The sequence below is a fragment of the Drosophila subobscura genome, chromosome J (assembly GCF_008121235.1).
Source record: "Drosophila subobscura isolate 14011-0131.10 chromosome J, UCBerk_Dsub_1.0, whole genome shotgun sequence".
Lineage (NCBI taxonomy): Eukaryota > Metazoa > Arthropoda > Insecta > Diptera > Drosophilidae > Drosophila > Drosophila subobscura.
In genome coordinates, this window is record NC_048532.1 from 15354288 (window position 1) to 15378877 (window position 24590).

The 24590-nt window shown below is 44.6% G+C and overlaps 2 protein-coding genes across 2 annotated transcripts in view; one reads left to right on the forward strand and one right to left on the reverse strand.

The window, feature by feature from the left end:
• Nucleotides 1-13794: 13794 nt before the first annotated feature.
• On the reverse strand, nt 13795-14292 carry LOC117894202. The gene is made up of 2 exons (XM_034801118.1): nt 14227-14292; nt 13795-14118 (listed from the first exon to the last, which is right to left on the reverse strand). The coding sequence occupies exons 1-2, from the start codon at nt 14236-14238 to the stop codon at nt 13891-13893; spliced, it is 240 nt and encodes a 79-aa protein (XP_034657009.1). The 5' UTR covers nt 14239-14292; the 3' UTR covers nt 13795-13890.
• A 3253-nt stretch (nt 14293-17545) lies between these two features.
• LOC117894184 (phosphatase and actin regulator 4) overlaps nt 17546-24590 on the forward strand; it is a 98319-nt gene continuing 91274 nt past the window's right edge. The window contains 2 exon segments of the mRNA XM_034801097.1: nt 17546-17894; nt 23548-24590. Coding sequence (XP_034656988.1) covers nt 23808-24590 — 783 coding nt within the window. The 5' untranslated portion in view covers nt 17546-17894; nt 23548-23807.

Here is a 24590-nt window from a genome sequence, read left to right on the forward strand (position 1 = left end):
TCGTCCTCGGCCCCCAGGAGCAGCTGTTTGCCTCGGCTACCGTCCACCATACCCATGGTTGGGTGAATGAACCCCAGTGATGTGGGTGTCAGTGGGCCGCATGCATCTCAAGGGCACAGTGGGCGTGCAAATGACATAAACTACTCCATAATGCCGTCAATACCTGATTAGATATTACTCTTTGGCAAAACTGGTTATTTCCTGATTGAAATTTCGACTGTTTTAATTCCAGGTGGTAAAATCTGATAAGCAGCGCAATATCTTTTCGCATTCAAGTGGCTTTAAATTTCAAAAGTTTCCCATTGCTTTATTTCGTTTCTTGCGTTGATGAATCAGTAATACATTTCGACAATTTCTGAATGTACTAGAATCTTGAGTGAATCTGCATTTAGTATGAATATCGTGGGAATCCCACTGCTAATGTTTGCGTAGAATATTCTTGAATCATAAACAGCCTTAGCAAATGCATCATCAACAATGAAAGAGATACAATCATGCGCTGTCAAAATATTTGTATGATTTTCAATACCAAAATTTCACAAATTTCGTCTTGGAATATTTCTGATTTTTGTTGTAACTTTTAGCTTCTTGGTTGAATTATAAATTTATTTTGTACTGTAGTTTAATTATCTATAATTAAATCTCACTCTGCTTGCTCGCCACAAAACCCACCAATGTGTCCCACTGTGCGCTCGTCGCTGATGTTAAACTGTGCCAAAGTTTTCATTGCTGCTGCGCCTCCCCTCCCATCTCGCTCTCGCTCTCTTCGCTTCCTTCGTGTGTTTGCTGATTCTAGCTCTAACTGTGTTTTCTGTTGTTGCCATTACTTTTACGAGTATATTCGCAACGGTAAACAGCCCGCAAGGGGGGGAAAGGGTAAGTGGTAGGCAAAACATACGCTTTTGATGGGATGCAAGTATAAACAGAAGAAGCTGCACACCACACTGCTCCCCCCGTCTCTCTTCCACTCTCTCAGTCGCTCTCCCCCTGTTGCTGTTGGCATCGTTATCTGTGCTTTCTCTCTCTCGCTGGGAAACTCTCTCTCGCTCTCTCGCAGTTGATTGCGCTTTTGGCAGCCAGGCTACGCGGACTACAGCTTTTTCACAGGATAACAAAGCTCCGTGCAATCAGTCGTCGTACTTTAGCTTAACGTCTCTGGTCGGTTGAAACGGTACTTACACTCCACTGGAGCAACTTGTCACACAGCCACAGAGAGGGAGAGTGACTGAGTGAGAGATTTGCTCTACACCCGATATACCGTTACGTTCGTGTTCGCCGTGTTCGCTTCGCGTTGATTAAGGCCCTACTTTCGCTGGGAAGTAGGTCTCCGTCGTGCCCCCCCCCTGACACAAATACGGACAGGCCTTTCCCTCTCTCCCGCTTTTCTATAAATAAAAGCATCCGTCCGTGCCCGTGCCACCATCAGCTGGTTGGACCAAGGACCCTGAACCCAAAACAGTTCTCAATTGCTAGCCAATTTGGCCTAAAGACGTGCGAGATGGCTTAATTGGAGCGCCAAAACACACACTCCACCCGCTCGCTCTCTGTGGAAAAGGAAAGCCAACCCCATTGTGATTTTGTCGCGTCCTTGGCACGCGGAATGCCAAATGAGTTGAGTGGAAATTCACGTACACTCGTACTCGTATCATTCGCACAGAACAGTTGAACCTCAAGCTGGATTATAGCGGCGACAGCAACGGACCCTGGGAGAAGCAGACCCAGAGCCAGAACCCAGCACCAACGAGTGGCAGTGGCAGTGGCAGTGGGAACGATAATGTTGCCACACAGCCAGGCGGCAAAAGCAATGAGCAGCTGCAGCATGATCTGTTGCAGCAGCTGCAGCAGCAATTTCAAATGGCCGCCGTGCACCAACAACAGCAGCAGCAGCACCATCAGCGCCAGTTGGTGCAACATCAGCACTCACATCCTCCCTTTCAAACGCCCCTGCAACAGGGGCATCATCCGCCGTTGCAGCATCACCTATCCTTAGGTGGCGCCCCAGTGGCCTATCAGCAGTTGCAGATGCAATTGTTGCAGCACCAACAGCACCAGCAGCAGCAGCAGCAGCAACAGCAGCAGCAACAGAATTCCACAGTCACGCCCACCGCCCGCCATTGTCAGTACTCGACACCGCAGCATCATTATCGCTCGACTCCGCACTCATCCGCCTCGGCATCCACATCCGTGTCAACATCCAATGCGGCAACCATTCGACGTCGCACCCTCAGCCATGTGGCACGTTCCTATTCCCTGTGCACCTCCACAGGTGCAGCTGCAACAGGGGGTGGAGGCGGTGGCGGTGGTGCTGCCTCTTCGGCTGCCACTCTACCCACAACATCGACGACCATCACATCATCGGCATCCTCGTCCGCAGCAGCAGCAGCAGCAGCAGCGTCCAGTGGCAACCATTTGAGCATTGGAGGGCATCGCCACCACAAGACGGGCATCATGGTGGCTGCCTCCCGTTGTCGCAGCCCCATAATGCTGTGCCACAGCCACAGCGACGGGGAGTTTCCCATGTATCGAGGTGAGTGCGGGGTTCCGGTCCGCGTGTCAGGAAGCTGCAGGACATTTTGATAGCTTAATTAGCTGCAACCAGGGTGTCCGTCATGGGGCAATCATGCAGGCAGTCATGCAATTGTTTGATGGATGCAACAGTTTGACAGAAGCAGCAAATTGCATTCGCAATTGGCTGGGGGGGAAAGGCAAATTCGAACCGGGAATTGGTTGTCACAGCTGAGAGAGGTTTTTCCTGGAATTTTGAATGGTTTTGGATGGAAGATTCTGCCTTTAACTCTTCTCATCAAATTCTCTTTACTATTTCACACTTTTTCTTTTATAATTTCCATTCCATCGAGTACAATTACCTCCCCTAATCTCCCATTTCCCGTATAACTACCCCCAATTATGCAGATTTCACACACAAAACCCATCCAATTATTGTGTTATGTCCTTCCTGTAATTTCCTACATTTTGCCCAATCATTTCCCTTAATAAGCAGCTCGCCAATGCAGCAGCTAATGTTCATATTTATATCCCCCCAATTTGTGTCAAATGAGGATAATCCCATGGAGCATGACTGAGCTGACTGCAGTGCACTCTCCATTGATGGGTTTAGCCAATGCCAATTTTGATTCGCTCTCTCTCTGCAGTATTCCCAATGAAAGTCTTTCCTTTTATCTGTATTTTCTTTTGAATTTTTCCCTTTTCTTTTCCTTTCATTTGGCAGTTTTTTTTGTTTTGCTTGTTCGTTTGGTGTGAAACTTAATTAAATTACAGCTTGAAGTGGATTTTCGCCCGCACTCTCGCAAGTTCAAAGCGCAATGTGTCGCAACATCCTGCCAGGAGTCGTTACTCTCCATCTCCCTCTCCCTCTATGTTTTTCTGTCTCTGTCTCGCCTGCTTGCCGCTTGCCGCTTGCCTTGCCCGCGCACACATGTGTTGACGGGTCTAAATGTGCTTTAAATGATGGAATCGATTTGGTAACATTTGATGAGGTTGTCTCAAAGGCGGCAGCTGCAAAGGGGGCCTGTCCCAAGTCCTCCACTCCACTCAGGAGGGTCCTTACGACATTGCGGGCGTTCGCGTGGAATCAAATTAGCTAAAGCAGAAGGGCATTGGAGGGGAAAGCAACTTTTCGTGTGTCGTAAAATGTTCTACAAAATGTTTTCCCAAAACAAAACACGAAAATGTATGCCCCAAGTGGAAATGCAGGAAAATTTCATTTACAACTTGAGCTTTTTTTCACATAAAAGTTATGAAATTTTTTGTGTTTTTAATGGTTTTGAAGATTTTTATTTTTTACAGCTGATTTTTGGGATTTTAGTGGTACTAAATATAAATAAAAAGATCTAGTGGGCTAAGGATTCCAAGATAAGAAATCATTCAAAACAACCGCGCAACCAAAAAGATTCCCAGATCAAACACAAATTTATGTACATACTATGTACGTACATTTGTACACATTTGTACACGTATGTATGCACATACATTAGTGTGAGAGCCAAATATCTGCACTGGTTTCTTCTCTCTTCCATCTCCATACCTTTTCTGAAATTCGGTTGCTGTTGCTTTTCTCACACAAAAGAAGAACATTCGACATTGTGCCTCTTCCCTTCCCCGTCTTCCAACTCATACCGAAACAAGTACACACGACTTTCCCCTTCTCATAATTCACCGTTGCATGAACAAATGGTCAAACGTACAAACGTTCGCTGGCTTGGAGTAGGAGAGGCCGATCATAAAAATCAAAATCCAAGAAGAGAGCAATAGGAAGCGCATCAGAAGGAGAGCATGGAATGTTTTAGAAACCAAGCCTGCTGCGCATTTTATTTAGGCGTAGTTTCTTGATCATTCCATGCTTTCCTCTGCAACCTTTCATACTCTCCTTATGGTCTGCTCGGCTTCCTCTCCCCACTTCCACCACCAGCCAATCCATGTTTACAGAATCTTTCCCCTTTTCGCCATTCACCGTTGCATTAACACTTGGTCACTTGTCAAACGCTCGCTCTCTTGAAGTAGGAGAGGGAGAACACAAAAGTCAAAGTCAAATGAGAGAGCATCAGAAAGAGAGCATGGAATGTTCCAGAAGCTAAGCTTTCCACGCATTTCAATTTGCGCCGCTCTTTTCAATTTTTCGGCCGGACAAAGCGCGTGGTTTTCAGTCAGCTCCGCGTTTCGGGTCGCGAAAATCGGGAAATGGGTGAAAAATCCTACGGGAAAATTGTCGCGCAGTGGTGCAGTGCAGTGTTGTGATTTTGTGTAGTGCAGTGCAGTGTTTTAGTGAAAAAAAAGTGGTGCAGTGTGGTGTAAAGTGATGCAGTGAAGTGTTACAGTGTAGTGATGAAGCAGAAAAATGGCAAGAAAAAGTTCCTGATCTTGAGAAGCGGCAGGCGTTGGCAAATTGGCATACCAAAGGCAGAGCAGCAAAGGCAAAACAAGGAAATAAGTGAACGAGAAGTGCTAAAAGTGTATTGCGCATTAATTTTTTGATGTGCCATCTCTTTTTTTCGTTTACGTGATCTCTGGCAATGTGTGTGTTTGTGTGTGTGCAAATGCGGGAAGATGTGTCCCCTTCCCTCTGCAAAGCGTAATGTGAAGAAAAGGCGAAAAGCAATAGAGAAGGACGCTGCGAGTGCAGCGTGTCGACGCTCTCTCGTGTCAAGTCTCCCATTGCATGGCGAAGTGAAGTGATCTGACTCTCTCTCCTTGGTGTTTATCTAATCAAATATGTGCTCTGGTGAAATGTGCTTGGAATTATTTTAATTCCTTTGATTGTGTTTGTGCGTTTTCGTTATCGTTTCGTAAATCGTTCGTTCGCAAATCGTCGCGCGCTTACGTGGTCGCTTGGTCCCGTTTCTCCGTCCGACATAACCACGAAACGTCGAACTCTCGTGTGTGAGGGAGAGGAGCAGCAAATGCTGTTAACGAAAACGTAAAGGCAGAGGTAAGAGAAAGCAGAAACTTTTACAGTTTTTATACACAATCGAAGTGATGTACATACATATGTACATATGTATGTACATACATATGTACATTTGTAAATGTAGCACAGAATGTAACGTTTCCATGTCAGTCCGTTCGTCTTGATGAGCTCCTAGATCTACTATAAGGGCTCCTCCTCCTCGCTTTGCACTATTATTTTTTAATTCTTTTTTTAAATGATTATTTTTTAAATTCTTTTAGAACATTTTGGCTACCCTTTGCCATATATTTATTGGGATTAAATCGCTGCCAATCATTCAATCCGATGAAATGAATACGCCTCGCTGGGTTTTAATATTACCCACATGACTTGTCCAGCAAATATTGACAAATATTGGTAATATTTCATTACCATTGCAGCAGTCTCTCCATCCATCCATCCCCCACCTCCACCATCGCTCATCGACAATATTTTTTCTGTTTCTGTTTCTGGTGTTTGTGTTCGTTTTTTTCCCCCTTTTTTTCCTTTCTTTTTATTTTTTATGTTTGCTGTCAATATGGCGCCGTTTATGACAAACTGTGCAACGCTGGCAACGACAGCTTCCTCTGCTTTAATCACACATGGACTCCTACACTCGCTGCGCGCTCCCCCCTTTGACCCACCCCCACGCACTCCTTCTCTTTGTCCGCTATGTGGACGTGTATGTGTCGGAACATAATGACTCCATGGCGTGTCTTTAGAGCTCGAGTTAATGTTTCGCGTATTGATTTCGCAGCCCTTTCCTCGGAACCAACACCACACACAAACATCGCCTTGGCAACCATCACTGGTCCAGAGGGGGGTGCCTGCAGAGGAGCCTTTGAGGGGGACATGTGGCAGGGCAACAGCATCCGCATCCGCAGCAAGTTGGCCAAGTAATTAAGGTTCTTGTAGCGTTGGCGGTTGCCTCCGCGATGGCTGACTGGCTGTCTGCTGCTGGTGCTCCTCTTTCCGTTGGGCAGAACGTGCACGAAATCTAAATTTAATTTGCAACTTGTGCCAAAACGAAAGGAAAACACGAATTAAATGAAATATTTGTTGTGCATGAGTTTCCCATTGACGTCATTTGTAGGTGGTAGACAGGATGATGCGGCGATCTGTGGGGGAGATACTCGCATGTATCTCTGCTGAAACAGATGGAAAGATTAATGGATAGATGGGAAGTGGCAGATAGATGGAATGACATTATGAAACGGTTTACACATAACTGTTGCCAGCAGATGAAGAGTAAAGACAAATGGAAGCGGTTGAAATGTGCGGGATTTAGTGGATGAAAAGATTGAGACATGAAAAAAGATTTACAATGAGCTACGATATTTGTAGATAAAGAAAGGAAATACTGCTAGAGCCTACACAGAATCCTAGATCAAATCAAGCAGCATTTTGGAGAATATTTACTACCCCAAATGTTTGCAATTAACTTAAAAATTGTTCCCCTGACTTCCTACAATCTCTTTAGCTCTTACAAAATCCAAATCAATTTTCTTTACCAAATCGAATTGAAAATTTCAAGTCCTAAATTGGGTTTTGCATTTTTTGGCAACACAAATTTGACATTGAATTAAGGTCTGGGATTTCATGTTTTTCCGCTACAAGCAACAACAACAAAACGGACGAAAATAATACAAATGAAACCCCAGGAAAATTACCATGAAAATGCGCAGCGATGGAGCAAGATTATCTTTATTTTTTGGGTGTGTGTGACTGGAAAACAGACATCAGTGGGGCAGAGTGAGAGGCAAATCAAATGGGTGTATGTGTGTGTGTGTCCTTGAACCTTGAGGACACACTCTGGCTGGGAGCCCGGCTCTACCGCTAGCCGCAATTGTTTTTCCTCCACGCGTCTGCTTTTCCTCTCCAAGGCACTTGAGTTTTTCCCCAAAGTCACATCAGACAAAACAAAACAAAACAAAAAAGGAAAGCCCACAAATAAAATGGCAAAAAAGAACAAATGTCTAAATTCAAATGGCCTAAGCTTTTGATACCCTTAAAGATTTATTGGCAATGCTATAGGAATGATATATACGAGTATTATAGTCCTACGATTTAGCGTAAAGATCTTAGGAACAACGTGGAGTTTATTTCTTTATTTGTAAAAGAAATATTCAAAGTTTCAATCAAATCTCTTGAGAAATTTCCTCGCTTTTATTTTTCCAACCGATCCTCCAAGTTCTTCAACATCTTCACCAACTCTCTCCACTTACCCTCCGCAAAGGGTACACCAAAAAAGCAAGTCAAGAGGTAACCAAGAACGACAGAGACAGAAGAAACACAAAAAAATACCCAGAAGAGACACCAGAGCTGGCAGAGCGGGAGGGCGAGAGTCCAACCACAAAATGACCAACTTAAGCCTCAATTTGGGTTCCGGCCATCAAGGGGGAAGTTGCTGCTGTGTGCGGGCGGCAGGTAAGGTTACGTTTTCCTTTACTAGTAGTCGCTCGTTTCGACTACCTTTCTGTCAAATTGCCTGGCTTAAAAATTTAATGCTCTTCGCTTATTTGAAAACAATCAAAGTTCCATTTTTGTTTTGTCATTTGCCACTGCCCCCCTACAGGCTTTCTGCATTCCGGTTCGCTTCCACATGGCGGTTATTTATTTATACGCTTGACCCGGTTACCTGATGTCCATGATGGGATAACGCCCACATCCTTTTCGTTCCTACTTGCTGCTGTCTCTGTCGTCTCCTAAGGTACTGCCTGAGCCTCTTTCCCTCCCTTTTGGGCGGCTCTTGAGGGCATCATTTGCATTGACTGCATTCTGGTCATGTGCTGCAGATAATTGCATTCAGAGCTACTGCAATACACCAGCCCTTAACCGCAGTGGTTGGTACTTGAGGCAGGCAAACACATTCTCCCCCTTCTGCTCCCTCCTCCTCACGCTCTGCTTATTGAGAAGCGGGTAGCGGTAAATGACAATAAAAGCGGCTACGCATACGCCATGTTGTACGTATGAAAAGTTTTCTATGTAATTACCGTTCAGCAGCGACACGAATGGTGAGAGCTTATCGCAGCTACTAAGGGGGAAATGGCAGCTTAAGCGGGGGCGGGACAGCTTAGGAGGGGGCGTGGCATGTCTATAGCTTATGCTGGGGTAGGGCAGGGTTACGGCAGAGAATTCCCAATGCAAACTTTCAGGTTTTGGCTGACTTTTCGGACATGGATCCAAAGAGCCAGCGACAAGTTTTCATTGGCCAGAAAGTTGAAAGAAAGTTTTGTTGATGCAAAACTTTAACTTAAAAATAAAAAATTGAAAGGAATTCCAGGCGAAAACGAACAGAAGAGAGAAGCCAATGACAGCAATGAAAAGATATGCTACGAAATTAGTTGCTAAACAAATTATAAACGAGGGTAGAAAACGGAAAAGAATTTATAATTTATTTATAGAAAAATTCGACATGAAAATAATTATTCATGTTAATTTATTTCTCTATTTTTAGGTAACTTTTTCCACTGCAAGTTAGACTCAAAAAATAGTTTGGAAAAATCGTTTTCTGGCAGCATTACTCTTACCCATGTCCGACATGACCCACAATTCGTTTACCATTCCATTGATTTATGTCGGGTTTTATGTTTTGCTGTTGCATTCCGCTGCCCCTGGACGACCTTCGCGGATTTTTCTTTGCGGGGGTCTGTGAGTGACCAGAGCAGACCTCTCCTGACTCAATGGCAGACAAAAGGCAGACCGCCAAATAGCAACAGAACTTGGCAAAGGCGAGAGAGAGTGAAGAGAGCTCAGAGCCATTGTCCGAGTGCAACATTCACTGCCCCCTGCCTGACCGTTGTGACAGTTTTTTTCTGGGCTTTTGCTTTTTTTTTGGTACGCGCTTTGCAATTGATTTTAGTTGTGAGCGAACCTCTAACGGCAATGGTTGAGCACATTTCCTTTTTTAAAGAGCAAACCCACAAATGATAGAAATCGAATAAAAATCGATTATACGCCACGTTGAACGCAGTCAAAAGTAAAGGAGGAAAATTTCGTGCTGTTGTTGCTTCGGTTCAGTTCGGTTTCCCGCGGATTCAATTTAACGCCAGACTTGAGCTGTGTGTTGGTGTGTGTGTGCTGGAAATCTGAGAATAAGATAAAAAGTTTGAGGAAAGGGAAAGGCAAAGATAGCCACAGGAGGAGCAGCAGCAGCAGGAGAAGGAAGAGGCTGCAGTAAAGGATATGTAGATGGATTGCTGCCACACTGAAAGCCAGAGCTAGAGCGCTACTCTTAAAGATACAGCAGGAATTTCCTCTCAACGCCAATAAAGGAGGCCCTCAATCAACGCTAGAAAAGGCGGCCCCCCTCTACACCGATTGACAGATGAATTGCCACTTCAATTGAGATGCCATCGAGGCTTCGCTTTGGCTGTCAACGCTTCAACTGCTGCCTGCTGCTGCTCTGCTCATCAGCAGCTTGATTTGTGCCTGCTAATAGGACTCTCCTCTCGCCACGACTCCTCCCTTTGGCTGGCAGGATGTTTCGCAAGCGAAAACAACAGCAATTACGACTAAAGCCTCGACCCAGCGAGCGGAAACGGAAATTGTTGTTCTGCATTTTTAACAGAGGTTCGCAATCCTTGGCAAACTGTTGTTCATTTCCAGGCACTCCGCTCTCCACTCTCCGCTCCACTCTCTCTGGCAATGAATTTTTAATGCGTAGGCGTTAAGCCCAGTGCCCACAATTACACATGCCCCTCCCCTCCCCCCACACACATATCCCACTTCAAAGGCGAGGCAAGAGAAAGAGAACAAAAAGAATCCCTTAACCCATTTTCCACGAAATGGATACCGAAAACCCTTTCCCCACTTTTCGAGGCGTAATCACTTGTTGAGTGCCTTGGTCCTTGGTCCTTGGGTCCTTCGTAGCTGGCTAATAGTCGAGCAATTAATTTACACCCCAGCTGCAGACCCCGCGCCCGCTTCACGAGCCCTCATTAATCAGCGGGGAAATTTGATAAGCGCCATGATTTAATCATCAATTACAGCCGAAAAAAAGGAAAAGCGAAAAATTGCTCATCAAATTGATGCGAAATTTTCTTTCATTTTTTGCCTGAGGCAAATATTTACATATTTAATAGATTGATTGGCCGTTGATCGCTGGATTATTGCACGCCTGAGGACCAAGTCTTTTCTTTGATTTTTTTTGTTGATTTAATAATGAATGAAATGCAATTAATTTTATTTCAATTATTTTTCGCATTTTCAACTATTTCTAAATCAATTTTTATTGCAAAATCTATCTAAAAATGTTTTACCAATTATTGTCTGAATTTATTTATAAATATTTTCTGTTACTTTTATTTATTTTTCTTTGAAATTTCCTCTCGATTGCTCTCTTTAATGTCCCGTAACTATCTATTGGCAATCCCGGGCCATCGATTTTAATTTGATTTGACTTCAGTTATTTGCTTATTTCTATGGCCACAAACAACAAGAGAAAAATACACAAGAAACACACAAAAAAAGAGCAATGAAGTGGCAAAATCACTTGCCCTAACATTCCGTAGGTTGACAAAGTGGGGTACAATGGGTTTTGGGAAGAGTTTGGACTTGGGTTTGGAAATAGAAGAAAGATTGGGAGAAACAATAAAAATATTATGAGAGGTTTCTGAAAGGTTTATGGTGCCAAATTCTAAGAAATCTTGACAAGATTTCATTCGTTAATTTATCTAAAATGAATGCCAATCAATTCTTGGTTCTTTTGCTTTCTTTTAATGCATTTCTAGGTACATTTCTTGAACAAATATCTCAGGAAATTCTTTAAATCTGAGCTCATTTTTGTCACATAAAAGAAAAGGAAACTCCTTAAAATAACGCCATAAAAGTGGGAATAAAAGGAATTGCAGCATCTATCAGATCTAAGTCTTATAAATTATTCAACTTCTAATGTCTTCCCTTTGTTGTACTGCATTTCCCAGATAAATGGCTTATAGTTCCCTGCTCCCTGTGTTTCCCCTTTCTGCCCTAAGCAACCCCTGCCGTTTAGGGCATCTCTGTCTTCGTCATACTTATCTCTATCTATCTCTATCGCCCATTTTCTATAGGTATTTACCTGCTGGGAATTGGGGGGACTTGGCCATACAAACACTTGACTTTATTTAACTTGAATTATTTCTTCAACTTTTCATGCTTGAATCTCTTTCTATCTGTTTTGCAGGTGAGTCTGACTGCTGACATTGATGGACTACATGCTACATGCCGACCCACCCACATGATGATGATAATGAGGCGAATCCACAGCTCGTGGGCGGAAGAAGCGAGGGATTTCTTTTTGGCTTTTCTCCCCCAAATGTATGCAATGACTTTTGACATTCCCCCACCGATTTCTGTGATACTTGGCGTGTGTGTGGGACGTACACTTATGGGGCTGGTGTTATGCTCCTGCGTGGGATTTTTCTTTTCTAGCGAGGCTCTGGAGGCGCCTTCTTTGGCTCTGCTGAATCTGTGGAAGGAGTCGCTTCCTCCTTTTCTATTGAAGTCTTCGTTTCTATGAAATCTGCGGCAGGCGGCGCCAACTCTTCCCCTTGCCAGCGGATGTGGTAGGCGTCTCGCTCTGCCCCTGTAATTCCGTTGGGCGTCGTCTCCTTCCTCTATCGAGGATGTGGCACGCGTGTCCCTCCCCTCCGCTATCAAGGATGTGGTAGGCGTCGCCTTCCTCCTCCCTGGATGTCTATGGTTAGGCGTTGCCTACATCCTCTATGGTTAGTCTATGGTTAGTCGTCGCCTACTGCGGCTTACCGTCATGCCACCTCGATGCAAATTAGATTTGGATTTGGAAATTTTTCCATATACGCAGCTCAAAGTTTGTTCTAAGCTTATTCCCAGGCAGGAACACAAAAAACGCAAATAAAAAACAGAAAGTTTCCACATGGCAATGACGATGACGATGACGATGACGATGCCTCCTGCTGATGACGGCTTTTCTCTCTCTAGCCTCCAGTGGTGGAAGAGGGACTCCCACGGCACAGTGGGATGTGCTTGGAATGGGCATGAAAACAGTTGCTGTTTGTTCTTCTAGAGAGCGAGAGAGAACAAAGGCAAAGCTCAAAGGAAAACAATGGGCTAATAATGGAAAATTAAGTGAAAAGTTGATGCCTATTTTTTGTATGTTTACTTTGCGGCATCAGAGGTTGGAAATCAAGTGGAAAACAGCATAAATGTTCGAGGCATTCTTTGCTTTCGTTTGCTTTTAATTATTTCTAGAATTTCCCAAGAGCTTTGAGATTTATTGATCTATTTTGCACATTTTAATGCATATTTTATGGTCGAACTATGACACGCTCTCCCAGCCTTTCTTTGCTCTTGAATGTCACCCAATTTTCCCCCTTGTTTTCCCCCCCCTGTATCCAATCAGAAATAACATTGAGCAGCCAATTTCCTTTGCTTATCCAAATGCATTTGCATTTATTCCGTGCACACAAGCCACAAGCCGCCAGACCCACTCGTATTTATGATTTCCTCTACACAGTTTTGCCTTTAACGTATTCATCATTTGGACGCAGCTTTTCCTCTTTACTTTTTGCATTTTTTTTGCTCTTGTTTGTTGTTATCATTGCGACCCAATTTTCGTTTTCGTTTGCATTTTGAATGCTCCTTTCCTCTGTCCTTTTGGGCAATTCCAGACCACGGTGCACAATGCGACCGAAAGCAAGCCACACACACACACACACTAGCACACACACCCACACACACTCACATATGCATTATGCAAATGGGCGACTAAGAAAAGAAAAGGAATGGAAGCCGAAAGGAAAGTGTGAGTGCAGAACGTGTGAGCGGGGGCTGGGTAAACATATCCCCGAGTGGAACCTGAAGTTAAGTCCATGCAGCATGCCGCTCCCTGCCTCTCCCCACCCCTTCTTATTTGCTCAGTCTTTCTCTCTTGACTACACTTAACCCATTGCGTGCTCGGGACAACATGCGGCAACTTAGTTGCCATAATTTGCACATTTTAGCAAACGATGCAAATGCCGACGCATGCCACCAACAGATGCACGCCATTCCCTGCCCCTGCCCCTGCCCCTCCCCCTCTCTCTACCGCCTACATGCTGTGCATGTGCCACTTGCAACATGATATACGGAGGCGAATGCTTTTGATGGCCCAACGGAAATTGCGTTGCAAAAACCAAAACGGCAAAATTCGTAAATATTTTAAAATCTTTTGCAACAAACTGCAGCGCACAGACTTTAGCCCCCTCAACACTCGCTTTACCCCTCACTTTCTGCAACTTTACCCCTCGCTTGCCACAACTTTCTGCCGCTCAGCCACTCCCACTTTTTCCGGCAACTGCCGCTCAAAGCCTCAAATAACAGACTGCAAATGGTTGTCGGGTCTTTTTCGTTTTTATCTTCGTCAAGAATTATCAGTTTTATTTATTCATTAAGTTGTCATCGGGTTTTAGGGTACAGTGAACACTCCATTCGGCGTCTGTGGTTCCTTTTTAACGTCTCAGATACACAGAGCTGTAGGGATAACCCGCGCTGTAGGCGTAGGGCGAGGCGGCATACACGCCGCTGGTGTAGGCAGCGGTGTAGGGCGAAGCGTAAACGCCGCCAGTGTAGGCCGCATAGGGCGTGGCTGCCACATAAGGCGTGGCCGCACTGTAGGCGGTCAAAAACTGCGGCTTGGCAGCGGCCAAAGCGACGATGGCGAAAAGGCACAGAGCGAACTGCAAGGGGGGAACCAAAGGAGAATTTTCAGTATGAGTTTTCCATGGATTTGGATCCATGATCTTTTGGTGGGTTTCCCTTGGGAGCGGGCTTCCTGTTTTACTCACAAACTTGAACATCTTGCAGGGATCTTGTTGTGGTTGCTGGTGGAACAGAAACTGATATGATTTACCAACCCCGAAGGTAGTCGCTTTTATAGTCGAACTTTTTTTGTATTTTTCGGCAGGGAGGAGCTTGAGAAGCCTCAGCCGGCAGGGGGAGGGTAGAGCATGCTGTGTGCTGTGTGCGGTAGGTCAATCTTGACCGTGGCACGTTCCCCCCGTTTTCTGTGTCTGTTTTTGGGGCTACTGTTTGACGGGGGGTTTGGCGGGGTTTGCTGTGAGGCTTCGTTTAATTTTGCTTTTGGCCCCCAAAGTCTCGTCTTTATGGCTGCTTTGTGATTCGTGCGTTGCATTACTAATAAAGGTTTTCGTTTAGCTAAGCAAAGGCGTGGGAGGACCGGGGAGGGAGGGGCAGTATCTCTGTCTTAACAAAATGTGCGTGGGCGGGAGGGGAATGTATCTATTGTGTGTGTTTGGAACGGAAGCAATCAGAAATTGCCCCAAACCCAAGCAAAATGCAATTTGACCTTTGCCAATGTTAATTTGTTCAGACAATTATCGTTATTGCCGGCAGTGGTGGTTGGTGAGGGGGGAAAGGGGTACCGGGAATTCTTAGAACTGTTCCTTTGAATTTGTTGCCTTGGTAATGCCTTTCCTCCCTGTCTTACATTTCCTTTGTTTTGCTGCAGTTTGTTCTAGGAATTCTTTTTGGCATTTATTAACTGCGCTTTGGTTACCCTTAGAGATGAGTTTTTGCAGCTATAATTGACTGAAACTAGAAAGGGAAGCAACTGCATTTCATCTATTTCATTTATTGGCTCACACATGGCATAAATCTTTCATAACTTTCATAGTTTCCAAATAATACTGAAACAATTTTCAACAACAACTCATTATAATGATATTCCACTCCCAACTAAAAGATTTCATCCAATTCCGAACACTCCACTAGGGGAAGTTCCCTCCGCAACCCTAAATATCAGGGCATTCTCTCTTCGTTCTTTGATAATAGTTTCTTTCGCTTCTTCTATATATTTTCCTTTTTCTTTGTTCCAGTTTTCAGTCGACAAAACATTCAATTTGTCAAGTTGTAAAATTAAAGCAGCTTCTGGCTTCCTTTCCCTTCCTCCTCCCTTCCCTCTCTTTGTTCATTCTCCCATTGTTGCAGTCGCTTCGCTTTCGTCTTCGCCATCAGCTTCTTTTCCCTTCCTTTGGCTGTTGTGCATTTTGCATCTAAAATACAATATAAATTAAGTTGGCAGCTCGCTGCCATTGAAATGAATGGCCAGCTCTTTTATCAGGATTCTCAAGTTAATTTTGCTGAAGGATAGTCGCGGGGGTGGTGCATGAATTGCATGAAATATGGAATAAACTGGTAGGGAGGAAACGCCAAGGCGAAATTAACCCAATTTCTGAAAGGAATCTTTGTTTTATTTTAATCCGATGTACATTTAAGCTTAACTTAAGTTAAACCTATCCAAAAGAGTAATACAAATCTTAGCACCCATTTCCCCTCAATTATTTCCCAGCAACAGTTTCAAATTCCCCATGAATTTATCGCCTACAGTTTTACATGAACCCCTACGGCTCACAGTTAAACATGAACTGAGATGATAAACACTCACAAAACCGCAAAATTTCATTCTTAAATTCCCTTTCAAATCTGTTTCAGTACATTCACAATTACACTTTTCCATTGAAGATATTTTCCCTACAGTTGCGCATGCTGTGGCACACAAATTTAACCTACTCTACAGTTGAGAAGTCACAGCATTAGTCAGTGGAAACATTTTTCTCGCATGCTATAAATGACAGTTACTCTCAAACTGGTCATAGCAATGACTCTACAACCCACTTGTGCGCCTCAGAAACTGTTGTCTCTCTTATCTTATTTTTGCGCTCTCTTTATGTGCGCTCTCTTTGGACTTGCGCTCTGTCATACATTTACCGGCATTTTTGTACACAACACAAAAATACAAACAAAATTCCTGCGCCAACGTCACACTGTCCCCCCTCACACCCTTCCCCATAAACAGTGGGCAGAGTTAGAGTGAATGATGCTTCCGTTTTCCGTTTCATATAGGAGAATACAGTGGAATTCAGCATTACCGATGCTCCCCAAAGGTTGGACATCTCCCTCGGTCGGAGAGCTCCCTTTGCTTCTTAAATTTCATTATTAGTTCCCAACTTTCTCGCCAAAACACTGCAACGAAATGTTTCCGTTTTTGGGGAGCTCCACTGTACTTCGTGCGTGTGTACCTTTATATTTGTACGTGCGAGGGTGCAATAGTTTCCAATTAAAACCACAAATAAAATGTAGGCCTAAAAATAGGAGCCACCATCCGCCACTTTGGAAAATTCTTTGAATAGCTGTTGGAAAATTTAGAGGAGCTTTTCCCACTATTGTTTATTGTATTTCAATGTACATATGTGTGTGTTTGTGTGTGGCAGCTTGTGGAAAAACAAAGTAAAATTGCTTTTGAAGTGCTATTTTTCCATCAATGATTGCTTCATGGAATGCGATGGGCGCTCATTTGGGGTTGTTGGAAGAGGGGAAGGGATGTGTAGTGCGCAAAAAAACCAAATAATGTTGTTTTTTGCTGTAGCCATAGCTGTAGCCCTTGTTTTACGTTGGAATGTTAATGGATTTTCATAATTAGGACATTTTCCAGACACAAGTTCCATTTAAAATGGCAAAAACAATTGTGGTAGTGGGTGGTTAAACACCCAGCCCCTGGGTAGGGGCTTTTGATTCTGAAATAGTGTGGGATGAGGATTTATTGACAATCAAGGAAAGGGTATTAGCGTCGCGAGTGGAGAAGTTAGATACTCTACCATTTTCTGTTGCTGGCAACATTTTTGTTTAGCTTAGAACTCTGCAGCGTGCGCTACTGTGCTCTTTATTTCTTGATTCTCTTTCTAGAAACGCTATACAGGGTGTTGCATTCTCTCTCTTTGTTATCTTCTTCATTCATTGCGCAAAATTGAGCATTTCGCTCTCCCGACAGCAAGGAGTGGAAAAGAAAAGCCTTTGGGCAAATTTAAAAGTAATTAGCTGGTAGTTTACGTAAATTGTATTTGAAATGATTAAGGTATATTTCGGTATATTTTGCACGGTCATCGGTATATTTGATCGATAAATACTCTCTCTTTTTACACTCTCCCTCAGCGCAAAAATGAGTCGCTCACTCTCCAATTGGATTATTCAAAAATCTCATACCGTCTCACCACAAAATGCTCATTCACAATATTGACCGATAACAGCATTCACAATGGGAACGGTTTTTGTTTTGTTTCTCAATTCGCTCTCTGTTTTGCAGTCCGTTTTAAACCGTCATCCGCCGCGTTACCGCTTCTTTTGAACAGAGCGGTTCCGCCGACAGCGAAATACAACTTCAAAAAGCAAAAAATGTATTAGTTAGTTCGAATTAAAGTTAATTTCACGGATCAAAAGAAATTTAATGCCAACGGCAACAATTTATAAGTTTTTTGGTTGTTTTCCGCCTTTTTCGTTTTCGTTGTGTGTTTGCGTAGCGTCGCTTGGCGTTTTTCCGTTCGTGTGCGTGTACGTGTGTGTATATGTGATAGTTTTTGAGTCAATAAATTATTACTAAATAAAAGAAAAGCAAATAACAAACTGCGAAATTGTTATTGCAGTCGCCCCAACAACAAGTGTAAGTGTGTGTGTGTGTGTTAGAGTGAGAGGAAAAGCAAGATGCGTTCCAAAAGAATGTGAGAAGAAGCAGAGAAAGAAGTGGCAGCGATAGCCAAGTCTCTGCTTCGCTGCCCTTGAGTGAAAGAGAGACAGCAAATGCTGATCAATTTAACATTTTTCATCAATAAAAAAAACCAGAGGAATTTCAAACACAAATCGAAAAACAAAGTGCAAAAGGCAACAACAATAAGCAACACAACAGCCGCGCGCGCCCAAAAAAGGAAAATCCGGTTTTACAACTTCTGACACAAGCGGCGCACGGCGTCGTCGTGACGCAGCAGCTGACGTCGCATTCTCGGCCGACTGCGACTGCGCTGCCCGCTCATTGCATTTCGATGCAGAAACACACACAATTTTCTGTGTATTTCTTTCGAAAATTCCCTTGGATTTCCATAAAACAAATGTGCTTAAACCGAAAAGAGTGTGTGTGTGTGTGGGATTAACAGAAATATGAGAAAATATGGTAAATAATAGGAAAAAACAATTCTCTGAGCCCCAGCGATGGCGGTGACGTAGCGTCCCAGACAGGTGTGATCGCATGGCCAACAACAAAAAACAATAGCAACTGCTATACAGCAGCAACAACAACTGTTATATGCTTGGTTTTTTGTTGTTATACACACGTGCGGGGCTCGGAATGTTTTTTGTTTGTGAGAAAAGAAACATGTAAAATTCAACAACGAAAAGTGAAATCAATAACAAAAAATCAAGAAAGAAAGAAGAGCAGGGGGGCCATTAAAATATCAATAACAAAATGAGGTAGGGGAATTAAAGAAGAAGAGAGAGCCATAATCAAGGCATAAACAAATAATAACAGTTAGGCATGGCCGAGGGAGGGAGACAGAGTGTTTTTCCTGTGTAGTATAATTAATTTCCCTTTTGCGAAATTGAATTTTAACACGAAAAAAAGCAAAGTGGAAAAATGTACGGTAATCGTTTTCTGTGCGTGCCTTATCTTATCCGTAAACACCGTTAATGATGGTGTGCAATCCATTGAATACAGAAAAAAACCCGTAACAATTGTTTCCTTATCGAATAGTGGGAGCGAGTGAGAGAGTGAGAGACGGTGCGATAGGAAGAGCTTACTTCATTATTTCCTTTTCGTTTTTCTTTTGCTCCTTCTGTTGCGGTGTGGAGCCCAACAAATATTTTTATCTACTTACAATGTTGTCTAGACGGATTCTCTGTGCTCCTCTTGCACTTACAGTGGGGTTGCGAGGCTGTCTCATCCTCCTCCCTTTCCTCTTCTTCTTCTTGATAGTATTTCGCCGCCCGACTCTTCTTACTCGGTGACTGTATGCCTGTGTGTGTGTATCCCAAGAGTGGAGAAATGTGTAACACCCTCTGGCTGCTGTCGCAGCGTCTTTCTCCTTTTTACTACTTTTTGTTATGCTCCACACCCCAGATCTCCCTTCTGTCCCATTCTCCCAACGACTTTCGACCCCCAACGTAATCCCGTTACATACAACTTTTCCACCCCACCTCCTACTAGGACACACAGCACAGCTTCCCCCCTTAGGTTGAGTGCCAAAAGCCACCCCCCCAAAAAAAGAAAACGCATTCTCTCTTTTATTGCCTTTTGCTGTTCATTCTCCATGCCGCTGGTGCTCGCGTTGCTGCTGCTGTGGCATTGCTTTGCTCTGCTCTTACTCTTGTTGTTGTGGGCGCCGTTTGCGCGCAAATTTAAATTTATGGGAACATACTGAACGCACTAACTGTGACACCCCCTCGCTGCCTTCTTCCCCTCTCATCTGTCTGTCTCTCTTCCGCTTTGGGGAACAGAACTTTTGCTGCCTTTGGACTCTGCCACCAACAAAAGCAAAAACAACTACAGCTACAATGAGAGGCTGTCGTCTCTGTGCTCTGCTGCTGTCTGTCCGTTGGTTTTTGCTGCCTGCTGCTGTATTGCTTTTGTTGTATTTGCTGTCTGCTGCTGTTTTGCTTTTGTTGTATTTGCTGCTGCTTTGTTGGTGCATTGTAGACAGAGACGGAGAGAAAGAGAGCGACACAGACAGAGCAGCGGCTTCCATTTGCGCTGTTTCTTCCTCTGCTGCCGCTGCAGCCAGCCGCCCTGTGTTCCATTAGCAGCAGCAGCCGCCAGCCACCCCGAACACTTGTATTTGTGGATTGTTGTGCAGTGTAAATGACGGCACAGTGGGACATGTCTCAACCACATGGTTGCGCAGAGTACATTATTGCCTGCACAACTACCATTCCACTGTGCAGTGTCAGTGACGGACACAGTGATTCGGAATTAGCCTGGGAACCATCGTTAATTTGCTTTCCCTGAAACTCTCGGCATGCACACACATCTGCCAAGGCAATTAAGTCTTCCTATTTTATTGCGAAATTAAACACCTGCATCCCACTGTGCAGAGACAGGGACAGAAGCAGCAGCTGCTGGTCAAAGAGTTTATTGTTGTTGGGTTTTTGCTGATACTTCTGTTACTGCGGCTGCTATTTGCTCTAACTCTCTCTCTCTCTCTCGCCCGCTCGCTCCTGTACTCTTAAGTTTCGCTCTCTTTGAGCAAAGTTTTTGCGCCTGCTGCTGCGTTTACATATTGGCAGAGCCGCTTATACAAAAAAAGAAGAGATTTGTATGAACTGAAACAATGTTCTGTTTCCCCTTTGACTTCCCCCTATGCTATGGCTATGCTACCATTATTTTTTGTTTCGCTCTTAATTGGATTTGATTGCTTTTGGCTGTCGGCTGTGGCGGCGCCACTCCACACGAAATCTCTTTGAATCTGTGCTGTTGCCACTGGTGCTGCTGCTACAAATCGCATTAGTTTCATTTTTGTCTCCAGTTATTTCTCAGCGCTTTCCCTTCTCGGTTCCCCATTTATTGTATTTTTTTTTGCACACCCATTGTTTGCCTCGCCCCCCCTTTCGCTGTGCGTCCCTTTCTGGCCCATGGGAATGCATGGCGTTAAACTAGTGAACTGTAAATGAGGTTCAATGAACTTGCCTGCGCGTTAGAGTGGGATAGACACAGAGCCTATTCTCTCTAGGCTTTGCTTCTCCTCCTCCTACTTCTTCTTTCTCTTCATATTTAATATTCGCTCGCTGACGCTGACGTTGCACATGTGCAATATGCCGCCACTCTCTATTGCTTAGCTCCTCTCTTACGCTCCCCCTCTTCCTATCTATTGGTGTGCTTCCCTACCTTCCCTCCCCTCTGTGCAGAGCAACGCATTTGCTAATTCAATCCTCTGTCTGTCTGTGTGTCCCACTCGCTCTGCTTCATAGTGTCTGCCTGAATGGAGGAGAGGCCCGTTGAAACTGTTGAGAGCATAGAAACGATGCACACGACTAGAGGATACCCAACACAAAGGAAATATATCAGAATATCAGAAAATAGTAAAATTCACTTATAATTTTCCCATTTGGATGATCTCTGATGATATTCTTATATATTTTTAGCTACCTACAGTTCAAGTTTTATTTCAAAATGAATATACCCTTTGCAGCTTTGCGATTGCTAGGTATTAAAAGTTTGCCCATTGTAATTGTTGCCGCTCTACATTTACTCTTCTCTACCCCTCTTCCTCTCTCAAGCTCACTCTTAAATGCTCGCCTGGCCGCCTTTTTAATGGGCGTCGCGCGCCAAATCCACAACAAAAAAATGAAGAAAAAAACCATAAAAATAACCAACTAAAAACAGAATGTAAGCTAACGAGGCAAAAGTCAGTGCACTGGAACAACCACCGGCACCACAGCCACAACATCTATGGATCCCCTCCCCACCACTACCACAAGGCCTACCTAGTGTTACAGTTAGCCAAGATTTGGCCCAACACTTTTCATCGGTTCGGTTCTGTTCTGCTTACCAATTTCTACTTTGTGGGCCAGAAACAAAGTAACCAAAATGAGGAGAAATATCTTTAAAATGTTCTTTCATATTTCCGATGAAAAATGTACAATTTAAATGGAATGAAAACATGTCTTGGGCCGGGTAGGGGCAGGGCGAAAGATGAACACGCACATGGAATATCAATTCGCCGTAGTTTTTGGGCCTTCTCTTTATGCCGCAGCTTCTTCGTGGCTGCGAGTGTGTGTGCGAACAGAGCGGAGGCAATCCCTTTTTAGCTGTCTGTCCTCCCTTTCTGGTTCTGTATTTTGTGTATCCTGTCATCATCCTCATTCCCTACCTTTCCGCCATACCACTTACCTGTGCACTTTGCGTGTTCTTACGTCCCTTCGCTCTCTCTTCCTCTCCGCTCCTTCTCATTCGATGGCACTTCTACCTGCTTTTCAATCTGCATTCCAATAAGAGAAGTTCTCTTCTTCCAAATTGAACTACACACCGTCTGACACGCAGAGCTGCCAACTCATTGCATTTGACCTTTTTTTGGGGAGGGAGGATTGGGGAAATTCCGTGATTCTCCGGAGGTGCTTAAGGGATTTCTCTGTCTGCAATTCACACTTTAGTTCGTTGCATGAGATTTTCCACTTTTGGGAAAGATTTATACAAGATATTCCAATGCAATTTATTGGGTTATCTTGAGACCTTAGACAATTCCCATAGCCCCTTGGATATCTACACATCTTAAAGAGCTTAAACGGGGTACAACTCCGCTCTCTGCACTCACTCCTTCTGCCCCGCACTTGGTTACACTCGATTTCCCCTCGAGACACTTCAATTTGAGACCCCTTTTACAATGTTTCTTCCACGTTTTGTGGTTGCATTTCCTTTGTTGCCTTTGGGGCATCCTTTAACGGAGCAAAGCTTCCACCCACCATGCTTCCCCTTGGTCGTTTTCTGTTCGTTTTGCCTTTTGTTTCAGTTCAAGTGGCCAGTGGCATTGCACATGAGAGGATGCTCCATTTCCTAGGATTTCCATTTGGATCTCTCTCCCTTTAGCCATTCATACGCTTCCTCCAGAGTCTCTTCCATCTTCAAGAGCTTCTCCCACTTCGTCTCGTCCAGGCTAGCTGCCAGCAGTGGTAACGTTTTTGATGATGACATCGACAAGTGGCCATGCCTCCTGTTATTGTTGCTTTTGCTTTTACATTTGAGGTTTGCAGCTGGTGTTTTGTCTGTTGTTTGGTTGGTCGGTGGAGTGAAGCATGCCACTCTTGGTGCACTGCTTGCTTGCCTCAGCACTGCTGCATTTTCAGTTAATTTTCATCAAATTGAAAACATTTTGCTGAATGGCACTTGCTCCAGTCGGTCGTCGGTTGATTGTTGGTTGTTTGCTGTTGAATGTGGGTTGATTGTGCGGTTTATCGTTGCCTAGATTTACCAGAAAGAGTTGCTAAAGAGTGTGGAAGAAGTTTAAACTAAGGTTTAAATTGGGGAGAGCCTAAGTTTTAGAGTTAAATGTGGTTTCTGTTAGCTTTGTATTCAAATTGTTAGTGAAACGGATACAGTGTTGAATAACTATCGAAAATAGTATCGTAGAGTGTTAAAAATGTGGCTTAAATCAGACTTGGGCTTTGATTATAAGCGCTTAATCATTGAAAATCAACAAAAATACATTTCGCAATGCGCCAAAAGTGTCAACGAAGTTGTAAACAAGAAGAAGAAAGTCTCAGGCCGTTTGTTGTTGTCTCTTGCCACTTGACTGTGCCACCCAGCACCATCTCTATAACAAGTGTTCTAATTGCAGCAATTAACCAGCAAGTGGAGTAACCAAGGCAGCAGTTAAACAGCAAAAAGTGAAACCTATACTAAAAGTGTGACACGCAGAAAAAAGTGAAGTGCAGAAACCACCCAACGAACGCACGCGAGGCTGTTCCCGGGTCTATCCCCATTTCCTTGCTAATTAGTGCGCCGCCACACAGAAGTCACGTGACAAATGGGGGGCAAACGATAGAGTGAAAATATCCATACACGCAACATAAGCAGAAGAAGAACCTTCCTTCCGCCATGTCGCTGCGCAGCAACAAGTTGCAGAGCCAGCAATCGACGGCTAGTAATGGGAGTGGCAACAGCAGTGGGAGTGGCAGTGGCACGGGGCAACAGTTGCAACATCCGCCCATGGCCTACCAGCAGCAACAACAACAATTGCTCGCCCAGCTGCAGCAGCAGCACAAATTCCAGGCCCAGGCTCAGGCACAGGCCCATGGGAAGTACGGCGCCTCCCCCTCACAGTTGGGAAGCAACACAAGTCGCAACAATTTGGCCACACTGGTGGCGGCCATCAATGGATCGCACGATCCAACGGCAGGATCGCCGGGCGGTGGAGTCGGCTATCAATTGTCGCCGGCGGCCGCCTCACGGGTGGCCCATGCACCGCCACACTCGCCACTGGGTCCGCCCTCGTACAGTGCCGCCACCGCCCAGTCGGCCTTCACCTACTACGGCCAGCATCCGTCGTCCCAGCATCAGATGCACCACTCCAACTACCATCCCCAGCAACAACAGCAGCAGCAGCAACAGCAGTCGCTGCCACCGCCCGATCTCACGGATGGCATCGATCTACCCGGATCCCATGGAACGCCACCGGATTCGCCCAATGCCGCAGCTGCAGCGGAGCTCGAGCAGCAGCTGTGCGTCGTGGCCAAGATGCAAAAGTCGGTGACCATCACGGTGACGCCGCAGCGCAGCAACTCCATGGATTTCCTCAACTTTGAGGAGAAGCGCCAGCTGATCGCCTCATCGCTCTCCCTCTCCGACATTCTGCACAGCAACAGTGGAGCCAATCAGCAG